The sequence below is a fragment of the Micropterus salmoides genome, unplaced genomic scaffold, assembly GCF_014851395.1.
Source record: "Micropterus salmoides isolate LMB-PRFRI ecotype aquatic unplaced genomic scaffold, ASM1485139v1 Ms_hic_scaffold_17, whole genome shotgun sequence".
NCBI classification, from domain to species: Eukaryota; Metazoa; Chordata; class Actinopteri; order Centrarchiformes; family Centrarchidae; genus Micropterus; species Micropterus salmoides.
The window spans coordinates 13,530,176-13,542,702 of record NW_024040817.1 but is presented as its reverse complement, the minus strand read 5'-3'; the positions used below and the strand labels follow the sequence as shown (position 1 = coordinate 13,542,702).

The 12,527-nt window shown below is 38.0% G+C and overlaps 1 protein-coding gene across 6 annotated transcripts in view; it reads right to left on the bottom strand.

The window, feature by feature from the left end:
* LOC119907120 (oxysterol-binding protein-related protein 10) overlaps positions 1-12,527 on the bottom strand; it is a 92,973-nt gene that overhangs the window by 50,853 nt on the left and 29,593 nt on the right. For 5 of the 6 annotated variants that reach the window (XM_038724724.1, XM_038724722.1, XM_038724725.1 and 2 more), the window contains one exon: positions 8,333-8,508. In XM_038724724.1, coding sequence (XP_038580652.1) covers positions 8,333-8,378 — 46 coding nt within the window. In that variant the 5' untranslated portion in view covers positions 8,379-8,508. Of the gene's footprint in view, positions 1-5,612; positions 5,721-8,332; positions 8,509-12,527 lie in introns of those variants that run through there. The other variant, XM_038724726.1, reaches the window with a different exon arrangement.

Here is a 12,527-nt window from a genome sequence, read left to right as displayed (position 1 = left end):
TAGAGAAGGCTTTGAAAGATCATTTCGACCTTAATGTATGACATTTTAATATAACAATCAAATACATACAAAATGAAAAATAACAACTGAAGCACATTTAGATACAAAATGAAAAATAACAACTGAAGCACAATTAGATACTTTCCTTTTGGGATCTGGTCTGAATATTTTAAATGGTTATGGGGTGAATTGGAGAGGGCTGCAACCAATGATTATTTTCATTGTTGATTCTTTGAACTTTTGATTTATCAATTATTTGTTAAAATTGAGTTGTTGAAAATCGCTTCCAGAGTCCAAGGTCACGTCTTTCTCTGGAAAACACTCAAAACCCCAAAGATATTCACTTTACAGTGATATCAGACAGACAAAAGCAGCAAATCCTCACATTTAACAAGCTGAAACCAGAGAATAACAGGCATTTTTGCTTGATAAATAACCGATTGGTTGATTTATTGACTAAAGCTCCAGATTCACAAGCTCAGTATTTCTAAAGGTCCTAGTTACAGCCTTGGGGTCTGGACAAAATAGCTCAAGTACTGGTAGCTGTAAATACACAATTCATATCTGTTGAACCTTATGTAAATAATTTTTGCTCCACCATCAAAAGATCAGGTTCAACCAGTGTGAACTGACATGGAGAAGTGTTTTTACCCCAAACATGTTTTACTGAGAAGAAAAGTGGTGTGATAGGAAGTAGAGCCATTTCCAATTAAATGCAGATTGTTGAGTGCATAAAATAATCAGGCGACCAGAATAACCATTACTAAACAGGCTTTAAGGTAGACTGAATGAGTGAAGTGTCCTTGATTTAACTAGTGACTGCCTTAAGCTGAAATGTAAAGAAAACTGCAGAGGACAACCTGCTAGTGATTGCATCATTTGATCCCGTCACCTTCTGAATGATGTCCTGAGGGCTGGTGTCACATTTGAACCTCTTAATTTTTTTCTTCTATGCTAAATTGAACATTCAGTATTCGAGAAACAGCAGCAATTCATTTGGCCAATTTGAGAGCAGCACAGGAAGCAGCTTGATGCTCCCTGCATGCTTGTGGTTTTCCCCTTGGCAGAGACACAATACACCCTGTGATCCAAACACAAATAGCCAGTTGAAGCGGAGACTTGCTGACTAACACAGCAAGCTGCAGCCGTTCTAGTTGAAGGAGACGCTGACTGGAGGAATGCTTGTGCTGACCTGCTCCAGGTCAGACTGGAAAATAATATCCTTCTGATCCCATTTCACTGACTAATTATTAGAGAACAATGTCTGATGGGTCTGATAACGTTGAGTTTAGGCTGTTGGTCAATACCAGGTGGAGCACCAAGAGAAGAAAAGAGTAACAAAAGATTTAAAGATGGCAGATGATTCCAGCTGATTTCAGAGTATTTTGAAAATTACCCATGTATTTTTATTAACCAATAATTAACCATAGTTAGTAGTGATTTGGTTTACATGCACAATTTTACTTTAGCTTTCACCTTCTGCTGAGCTCATATAGTTGTGTATAGATTTAAAATTTTGTCATCCGACAGGCTTTTCAGTAATGAAAAAAAAGTCAATTCAAGCTGTACAATAATTTGTGGTCCATACCCTCCACAACGAGCCTCTAGAAGACACATGGAAATTTTGACCTAATTCTGTTATGTTTGTTTTTTTCAAATAATTCCCCTAAAGAGATGCTTCAACTGATCATCTACCAATGTAGTAAAGGACAAACCTCTTTGTAACAAGGGAAATTTTTTATACATAATTTTTTACAAATTCAACATTCAAAACAATCTTTATCAATAAATATGCACGAGTAAAATTAAGTACAAGCTTTTTTTGGTCCTCAACAAAACAAACATCTTAATAAAAAAAAAAGTCCTAATTTGTGTATGATTCAAGTGAATAAAGTCAAACATTTATTGAATATTCATTGAACATTTGCTATATTGTTATTGAAAAAAATGATATTGCAATAATTATTGTTTTATTGTCCAGCCCTACTGGATTGTTCAACCACTAAGGAAGAAAAAATACAATAAAAGGTCTCAGTACGCTTAGAAGAAGTGCTTGTCAGATTGTCTTAACAGTATCTGAAACCCTCTTTCAACATCTGACAATTGTTGTAACTTTTTGAAACAGACAATCCAACAATTTCGCCTGTTTTATGCAGCAAGCACAATTCATTGAATTCTTTAATCCGTTCTTGTTAAAATGAAATTACAATTTGTTATAAAAGTATTTTCAGTATTTTCCTGGATTTTCATCCAATGAAAGCTGGAAAGTGCAGCACTGTCGCTTTTAGTGATAATGAGGATGGATAGCTTAATTAGATTAATAAGGAACCGTTACGTGTTTTTTTTGACATGCTGATGGAAGCTATTTCAACGTATGGAGAATTCAATTTGCACTCGTCAGTCACTCGCACCGCTGACATCTGCCATAGTCATGACAACACCTACAAAATGACCCCTTTAAGTGAAGAGGCAACTCTGAGAAAATGAAGCATTTATGGAAAGTCTTGACAAGTACAGCATTCGAGGCGTGCTATCCCACTGTGTACGGCTACTCGCCTCTCTGGGAAGAACAGAGTATTCACACAGAAACACCTGTGCCAAGCTGTCTTTCTGCAAAAATACAAACCTTCCCACTTATATCTTGTTGTCATCACCCACAGAAATCACTCACTCTGCAGGGGCCACTTACCCAGAGAGTGAGCAAGCGCCTAAACTAGATATTTTTCTCTGTGATGTGTACAAGCCTCGCTGTGATTATAGATAATTAGTTGCCTGTATTAAGCAGAAAAGCCTCCATGTGTGGCTATGCTAACATGCACCTGTTCATGTGGTAATGCAATAGATATGCACTACTACTACTTAACTTAGAGCAGGATGTGCTGTTCTCATTCAAGGAGAATATTATGATGTTGAAAATTTCAACGCTTTTTTGTGTCACAAGAGCTGCAGACTCTGAGATAATCAAAGCTCTATTCATTTGATGAATGCTTGAGGTTTGGCTGGAAACCAAGGGGACTAACAAAAAAAAAAAAAGGGAAGCTAGTCCATCTGCCCATTGAAAATGAGCAACAATAGACACCCGTCCAGCTCTGTGTGCCCTATAGAGAGAGAGAGAGAGAGAGAGAGAGAGAGAGAGAGAGAGAGAGAGAGAGAGAGAGAGAGAGAGAGATCCTACCCCAGTCAATCATAGCACCACCATCACCACCTAATTACACCCATTTTAATTACAGCATTGTGAAAGATGTTATTGGTTAAGATAATGGTAAGCCTGAGGATTAATGCTTGGACCAGCAGTTAGATTTGATTAAAGTGCTGGGAGATATTATGAGCAGGGCACTTAAAACATATATTTCAAGAAAATGGACAGGCTGACAGGGACTGAAGAGGTTAGAAGCATAGACCAGCAATTACAGGAACCAGCCTTTCCTCATCAAAATCACACAATAAAGTCTGATCCCCATAATCATTCTTAATACATTGGTAACTCTATATTGTAATGGTAAGAATGCTAAGAGATATGTTGTTGTAATTTCAAGTTGAACTTTTATTGGCTTTTAATAGCTTTTATTCACTCATGATTCAGACTGCAGCGCCTTACGTTTGTTGTGCAGATCATTTTAATCTTTTATGCAGTACAGCAAAGAGGACTTGAATGTCATATTTAAGTAGAATTAGTGTTACTTTACCGATATTTAGTTTACACAAACACAACGAGGAAGAAAGAACCTGAAATATCCATGTGTGTAACTTAAGTGTTGCTTTGCAAAAAAAAAAATGCAAGATTTATTTTTTTAACTGAATTGTAGCACCCTAAAAGAGATGTAATATAAAGACCAGGACTAAAGTCTGTGTTTCCTGTTATTCTGCCTTATGAAAAGTATGAGGCTAAAAATCCACAGTACAAATAAAAATGCTAAGATTAAAACACAATCAAAATGTAGGCCTATGCTCTGTGTTTGATCGATACCACACTTATGTCTGTACGTTGCCTTTGAATTAACAACCAGCAACTGATTAGCTTAGCTTAGCATGAAGACTGGAAGCAAAACAACTACATTTATTTAAAGGTTTTGGTAGACATATTTGTTTTACATTTTGATGAGCGAGGCTAGAAGTCTTTATGCTAATCAAGCTAACTGTATAGCATACAGACAGATCAGTGGTTTCTATTTATCCAACTCTCAAAGAGAAAGCCAAAATGTTAAAGTAAAATGATGCTATGATTCTGGCATCCTTTATGTTCCAAGCTATAAAAAAGGAAGTTAAATTTTAAACCGAACAACTGATGACTGATGTGTATGTTCTTTAACCCCCACAACTACTCAGTATATAGCTTATACTTATCAGAGACTGTGAAACATATTCATTTAAAATTTATTTAAAATCATGGTTAAAAGACAATCCAGTGTGAGAAAATACTCTAACTTATTCAAAAAACTTGAAGCGTATTTTAAGTTTTATATACTGTCATTGTTTTAAAGTATTTTATGTGTTCTTATGAAACATGCTTTGCTATATGTACAGTATTGCTGTTCCTGTTTTAGTGTATCGTCGAAAACCATACACAAAGTTTGTGACATATTTTGGCAGATTTGTAGTCAGGTGTGGTCTTGGCAAGTTTATAATAATCAACCATGATGACAGATTTCTGCATCAAAACACTGCAAACAATATATATTGTTTTAATTATGATGATGCACAGGAAAGATTGTGTCAGGGATCCTAATCAGTCAGTTTGAAAGCTGTGCTGAACACAACTTGACCCTTTCATTATCTGACTGTCTCAGTGCGACGTCGTATGATAAATAGCTTAATTTGCCATGTGCGCATTCAGACATGATTAAATTCCCGCAGATCTTCACCTTTGCTCAGCAAAACACAAGACCCTGCAGTCTCCCTCCATCCAATAATGAAATTCTAATTACACAGTCTTCCTCAGGCTACTTTACAGATGTGTTAGATATCACATGGAAGACCCCGGATGGATCAAATTAGGCATTCTTGCATTTATAGAGAAACTTCAACAGTTGTGATTAATTGTTGCATAGAAGATACCTCAAAGCCAGTGCGTACGTTTGTTTCAGAAGTGTTTTCTTCTTTTATATATGTTTATATTATCAAGCAAATCATAAATTATGAATACACCAATTTTCATGTTAGTATACAAAAACACATGAATTGTTGCATTATTATGCATTAACCTAATAATCACATATTATTTACTTTATGGATGTCAAAGTTGTTGATAAATATTATGTTAAAAATGTCTGACAAAAAATTTAACTATCATTTCCAACCTCAACAATGAATGAACAATATCAACTCAAATATTGTTTTATTTCTATCTTTACTACAAAGAGCACTGTCTTTTACTGCATTATCTTTCTTGATCAGTTCTAAGTAAGAAGTAAGACAGGGCAGCTTGTTTGTTGCTTGAGAGGCGAAATCTGGGACAAATTACTGGCTACTGCTTTTAAAGCTGAAGGCGAGTCAGACAGGAACAAAACTTTGACTCAGAGCTTCTCCCATGGGAATTCTGGTGGTTGGACAGTAAAGGGGACATGATTTAGTGAATGAGTCAATCAGAAACAATGAAAAATGGCCCCATTCACCTGTGGATATGTCGTCCATTGCCCCAAAGTTTAGCTACAGATTCTGTGTATCCAGTATCTTCTTACAGCAGTTGGCGAAACGGAAATTTCATCAAAACCCTGGTGTGAAAAGGTATCAGCATGAGAATAAAAGGTGATATTTAAAGCTTTAGACACAGACTAGTTTACAAATGACTCCCGACTGAACCTTGAAGTTACTCTTTTTCATTCCCAGGGTAGGCTTTCAGGGATTCCCATGGTAACCAATACCAGATCTGAAGCGTACCGGCTAATCTTAATCACAGACTGTTGAGGAGGTACATGTGATACATGAGGCACTTTGTACCCTGCTGTTTGAGCGCACTGAAGTTTTTGAGTACAAATGCTGCTATTCATCTGCAATTATTTTCAGACTATCAGATTTTTTGTTGTTGGGGCTTGTTTGGCTGAGCTGCATCAAAAGATTCATTTTCATTTTCTTTCTCTGACTTTCTTGATAGTTCTTGACTCTCACTGAGGCGTTGGAAATGGAAATACTTCTGCCTTTGAGCAACTCATCCCAACTTCTTCTTCACTGTTGGATCATTGTTTTCTCTTAGCTCAATACACATGGATCACTGAGTTATTCATGGAATACAGGCCAAGTTATTCTGATATCCTCCCCCTCGAGAGTGTAAGGGGGACATTCCAGCGGCTCAAGTGGAGCAACAGTAAAAAGGAGTATCTCTCACTTCGGTGGATACAGGTCACTGAAAGCAAAAGGCCTTCAAAACAGTGACCAGCTACAGGCTCTTTTGTCTGGTACTGGGTCTTAAAGTGATATTTCACTTTGGTGTAGAGTTGCTTAATGCTTTGGCTAAACATGTCTCCTGAGCTGCACTGTCTACTCAGATATACAATGGTTTTACAAAACTGTGGAGGTGCTTTTTAAATTACTTGGACAATAAGAAAAAGCAAGTAATTAATATACACTTCACTATTAGATACTTAAAGTCCTGACAAAGTAAACACTTCATAAAAGGTATTGCATTTGTATTGACGTTAAGGCTGCCATACTACTTAACTACGGACAATTTTTGGCAAAAAAATAATTTTGTTACATTGTTACATTTTGTTGCATTATCTTGGAATGAAGACACTGTTCTATTGCAAGTACTCAAGTATATTGACAATAAAGTTATACTGAACTTGATTTGATTCTCATCTGGCCTCCTCAGTAAGGAAAAGTAGCTATTGGCTGTCCCAAAAGTCGCTAAATGACATCATCACCTAATTTGCATAATTGACAATGTGCTTGTAATTGTGATGGATGCCGTAGGAGAAAGAAATAACGTCGTGGGAGAGACAAAAAGTGAGTAAAAACACCCTAAATATGTTCAGAACTATGAATTCACTTTCTTCTGTCAATTCTTGTTTTTGTTTTTTTATGTCACAATTCCAACCCTCCTCCTTTATCCGGGCTTATTTTTTTGCAGTGATTTATTTTAGAACATCAGCCAGTGGCAGCTTCCCGCATGGACGATTCATTTTCATTCTCTGGACGTGGTGGGGTGAACATTTCCCGCTCTGATTATAGCTGGAAGGAACTGTTGCACAAAGACTGGGCCGCACCTCATTAACGATACGTGCTCCAATTACACTAGAAAAAGTTGTAAGATTTGTCGCAAGTCACTTTTTTGAAAAAGAGTCACTAGAGGGGTCTGAATACTTGCTATATATAGCAACAAAGTTGCTAAGTTGGTAACACTGTACAGAATCAAAGGGGAAGAGGCTCAAGAGCGTGCAATGTATGCATGTAACAGCCAAGGGAGTTCATGGAAAATCCGACTTGGAGTCGTCACATAGGAACCGGAATACTGCCCGTAGTCAGTGGTAACAGAAAAACACGGAAAGTGGTTCATTTTTATGTGAGATTACAAACCCTTCACACACATACACACGCAATAAAAAAAGTGATTAATTTCATTATAAAAAAGTACATATAGCCCCTTTAAATGTGAAATTCAGTGCAACAATAAAAACATTATTACAGCTTTAAACATGAATTAATGAATTTTTTGGCTACTTACAGCAGTGAAATGGGCAGTAAATGCAACACTGACTTATTATCACCATATAAAGTTGATACAGTTTTTACACATCCAGCAGTTATGGGGCAACATTATCATGCAACGCAAGTTGCTAAATGTAAGTCCGATGTTCACTCTCCTTTTGTCTGTTTTTGGTCTTTACCAATTCTTGAGGAAACTATGTGCCTCTTTAGCCAAATTCACCAGCTAGTTGCTAACCTTATCTGCTGTGCTTGGTGCTGGGCAGGTAGCTTACAGTGGGTTTATCAGAGCTTAAAACAGCTGCCTGCTGTGACTAGAAACAAGTTTGATGAGAGTGGTGAGTGTGAACCAAATCAGCAAGCCGTGAAACCAAAACACTGAGCTGAAAGACGCTAATATGCTCTGTAGAGCTGAGGGAAACTTGTGGGATTGGGACTATGAGTGACGCATTTCATTTCATTTCATACAAATATTAGGTCCCTTCCACATCTAAAAATATTGATTAAAGCACCTTTAATTCTATCAAGTGCTTTCCATAACTAGCTTAACAAATTCTGGATGGAAAAAGTCCATTCATGACACCCCAGTGTGTACACGGCACTCCAAGTGACTCCAACATAAAACACACACTCCACTCAGTGTTTGTACTTTGCCATGTACGGGTAGCCAGAGGCCAGCATGAGGTCATACCTCTGAGTTTGTACAGCTCTCCATTGACAGAGTTTACAATGAACATGTGCGGAGCCTCGTCGCTCGGGGTTACCGAGGCACCAATCAGGGGCAGGGACCCACGGGGCTTCTGGCTTTTCCCTTGCTCGTTGACAAAGTAGTGCAGCTGTCCCAGCTCTGGATCTAACACAAAGTACCTGCATGGGAGGAAACAAAGACAGAGAGAGGGAAGTTAGGAAAGTAATGGGCCAGAGAAAAAGAAGGGCGAGAACGAAATAGAAAAAGCACAGTTAATGTTATCATCATTTTTGTTTTATGCTCTCATTATCACAGCTTGTTTACCGGTAAAACTTTTTTTATCTTCCTGTTGCACAAACTGTTCAGGTTGTGGGAGAGCGTAAGAAAGCGATGAGGAGGGCTATGAGTGTGAGGTGAAGCAAAAGATGGCGTACAAAAAAAAAAAAAAACAACACCCTTACATTTGTCACCTCCCATGCGACAATGCCAGCAGGATATTATTTACCACAGCTCTCTTCACGCAAGACTCGTTAAAAACACCCCACCATGCACATTAAAGCATGCTTTCGCCAATATCAAGCCAGTAGCTCGATTCTAAATTACTCAAGGTAGCAATTAGTGCGGTCATCTCTAGCAGAGCCCACAGCTCGAGGCGTGGAAATTAAACCCAGCATTTCCCCCTTTTGTGATTAACGAATAAAATTAAATCACCAAGTAATTGAATCTCTGCCTCGCTCATCGGTGGCTAGAAGATTCAAAGACACATAACCCAAGAAACAGAGAAACAGACACATTTCCCCATGGCCAGAAAGTATTATTTATGACATTAAAGAAACTGGCCTGTCTGCTCTACTTAACGCTTTGTTCTGGTTCTGTAGTTCAAAACAGGCCAGAGTGGCACTTGGTGGATTTGGCTGACCTTTCCATGTTTGTGTACAGTGGTCTGAGGTAACAGCAGTTGTCTTTGTCTTGTCTTGTGGTTCAGCACGGCCCCATATCGCCCTCTTTTCCCTGAGATTCCCCGTGTTCACGATCAATGTTTTCTTTTCACCCCAAGCTGCAGTATTGATCACTGCCTAGCAGCATCGCTCTCAGCGCAGACACAGCTGGTGCTTCTTCCCATTGCCACATCATGACAATCGAAGAGATCGCAAGGTGTCAAATGTCCACTCCAGTGTCTTACAGGTGTTGTTTTTTAATAAGTGTCTCACAGGCAGGACAGCAAAAGTTCACTTCAATCTGACTTCTTGCTGCAATTTCACACATTGCCACTGACTTCTTTTCCTCTGTAATATCATATCAACAGACAGGTTTGTATATGGCCAGACATAATTTTATTATCAATTTGTCTGACAAATATTTTCTAGAGTAATTGTAAAAATGGTGGAAAATGTCCATCACAATTTTCTAAAGCCCAAGGTTGGCTTGTTATGTCCGTCAAACAGTCTAAACCCAAAGTTCTCAGTTCATAACTTTAGACAAAGAATATTTGTAGTTTAGACTGGATTTAGGTTTGGGTTTTAAATGGTTAACAAAATAGTTGCAGATTAATACTCAGCTAATTAGTTAATTGACTAATTGTGTCAAATCTAGGGTTTGGCAATCAGTCTCAATATCAATGAATGCGCACAGAAGGATTCACAGAATTTCTCAGGATTTACAGGTGCTGGTCATAATTAGAATATCATCAAAAAGTTGATTTATTGCAGTAATTCCATTCAAAAGGTGAAATTTGTATAATGTATACATTCATTCCACACAGACTGATATATTTCAAGTGTTCATTCCTTTTAATTTTGATGATTATAACTGACAACTAATGAAAACCCCCAAATCAGTATCTCAGAAAATTAGAATATTGTGAAAAAGTTCAATATTGAAGACACCTGGTGCCACACTCTAATCAGCAAATTAACTCAAAACACCTGCCAAGGCCTTAAAATGGTCTCTAAGTCTAGTTCTGTAGGCTACACAATCATGGGGAAGACTGCTGACTTGACAGCTGTCCAAAAGACGACCATTGACACCTTGCACAAGGAGGGCAAGACACAAAAGGTCATTGCTAAAGAGGCTGGCTGTTCACAGAGCTTCAAGCACATTAATAGAGAGGCAAAGGGAAGGAAAAGATGTGGTAGAAAAATCTGTACAAGTAATAGGGATAACCGCACCCTGGAGAGGATTGTGAAACAAAACCCATTCAAAAATGTGGGGGAGATTCACAAAGAGTGGACTGCAGCTGGAGTCAGTGCTTTAAGGACCACCATGCACAGACGTATGCAAGACATGGGTTTCAGCTGTTGCATTCCTTGTGTCAAGCCACTTTTGAACAAGACACAGCGTCAGAAGTGTCTCGCCTGGGCTAAAGACAAAAAGGACTGGACTGCTGCTGAGTGGTCCAAAGTTATGTTCTCTGATGAAAGTAAATGTTGCATTTCCTTTGGAAATCAAGGTCCCACAGTCTGGAGGAAGAGAGGAGAGGCACAGAATCCACATTGCTTGAAGTCCAGTGTAAAGTTTCCACAGTCAGTGATGGTTTGGGGTGCCATGTCATCTGCTGGTGTTGGTCCACTGTGTTTTCTGAGGTCCAAGGTCAATGCAGCCGTCTACCAGGAAGTTTTAGAGCACTTCATGCTTCCAGCTGCTGACCAACTTTATGGAGATGCAGATTTCATTTTCCAACAGGACTTGGCACCTGCACACAGTGCCAAAGCTACCAGTACCTGGTTTAAGGACCATGGTATCCATGTTCTTAATTGGCCAGCAAACTGGCCTGACCTTAACCCTATAGAAAATCTATGGGGTATTGTGAAGAGGAAGATGCGATACGCCAGACCCAACAATGCAGAAGAACTGAAGGCCACTATCAGAGCAACCTGGGCTCTCATAACACCTGAGCAGTGCCACAGACTGATCGACTCCATGCCACGCCGCATTGCTGCAGTAATTCAGGCAAAAGGGGCCCCAACTAAGTATTGAGTGCTGTACATGCTCATACTTTTCAGTTAGACAACATTTCTAAAAATCCTTTTTTGTATTGGTCTTAAGTAATATTCTAATTTTCAGGGGATACTGAATTTGGGATTTTCATTAGTTGTCAGTTTTAATCATCACAATTAAATGAAAAGCATTTGAAATGTATCAGTCTGTGTGTAATGAATGAATAGAATATCCAAGTTTCACATTTCGAATGGAATTAATAATAATTAAATAAATCAACTTTTGATGATATTCTAATTATATGACCAGCACCTGTATATACAAATGACTTCACAAGTAATTTTTTAATGCACACAAAAATACACATATGTATTTAAAAGTATTTGCAATTCTCATCAAAAACATTTGGATGGATTAAATTTATATACAACCACTTGTACCTCCATTAACAACCTGCTTGACATTTTTTAACTTTACTGCGTTTGTGTTTTTTTGAGACCTCCCTACCACAGCTCGATTATCAACTGGGACTTCTCTGTAGCGAATCAGATGGCTCCTAATATTTCAGCCAATCACATAAATGTAGATTCTTTTACTCTGATCATGCAGCGTTACATCAATAGACATGATACACAATATTTTAAAACAACTTCTCAACTGTGAAATGTTATTCCCCATTTCTTTGTTTTTGCATTTCCTTCATTAGAACATCCAAAAGCAGGACATAAGTCCGACATTTTATACTGTTTGAATGGTCAGAACTTGCTGCAAGCCTGCAGTATCGATCTGCAGGTCAACCATTCCATATGTAAGTGATCACTCTCCTGATGTGCGTGATTAAATATGTTTGAGTTATGAATGTTTGCTCAGTTAGTTGGCTACCAAGCTTATGAATGATCATAGGTTATAGGATTTATCAGCATTATATAGCTAACACATCAGCTAACACACTAGTGTTAACTTAAATATTAATAATATTTATGCAGTCATTTATATATAAAACCTGATTTACATAATTACATGCATTAATATTGAGACTCCATCAGTATTTCCCACAGGATTTTAAGAGACTATGGTGTGTGGGCCTTGGACCCTCACAGGGTGTCCGGGGGCTTGCCCCCCCAGAAGAAAATTTTGTACGTTAAATGCATTCAATTAAGAGGCTATCTGTGAAGAACTTTGCACTCTTGTAAACAATGTGCTCTAGTAAACAATTATCATAAACCCATTGTGTATAGCTATAAATAGTGATGAAACAGCA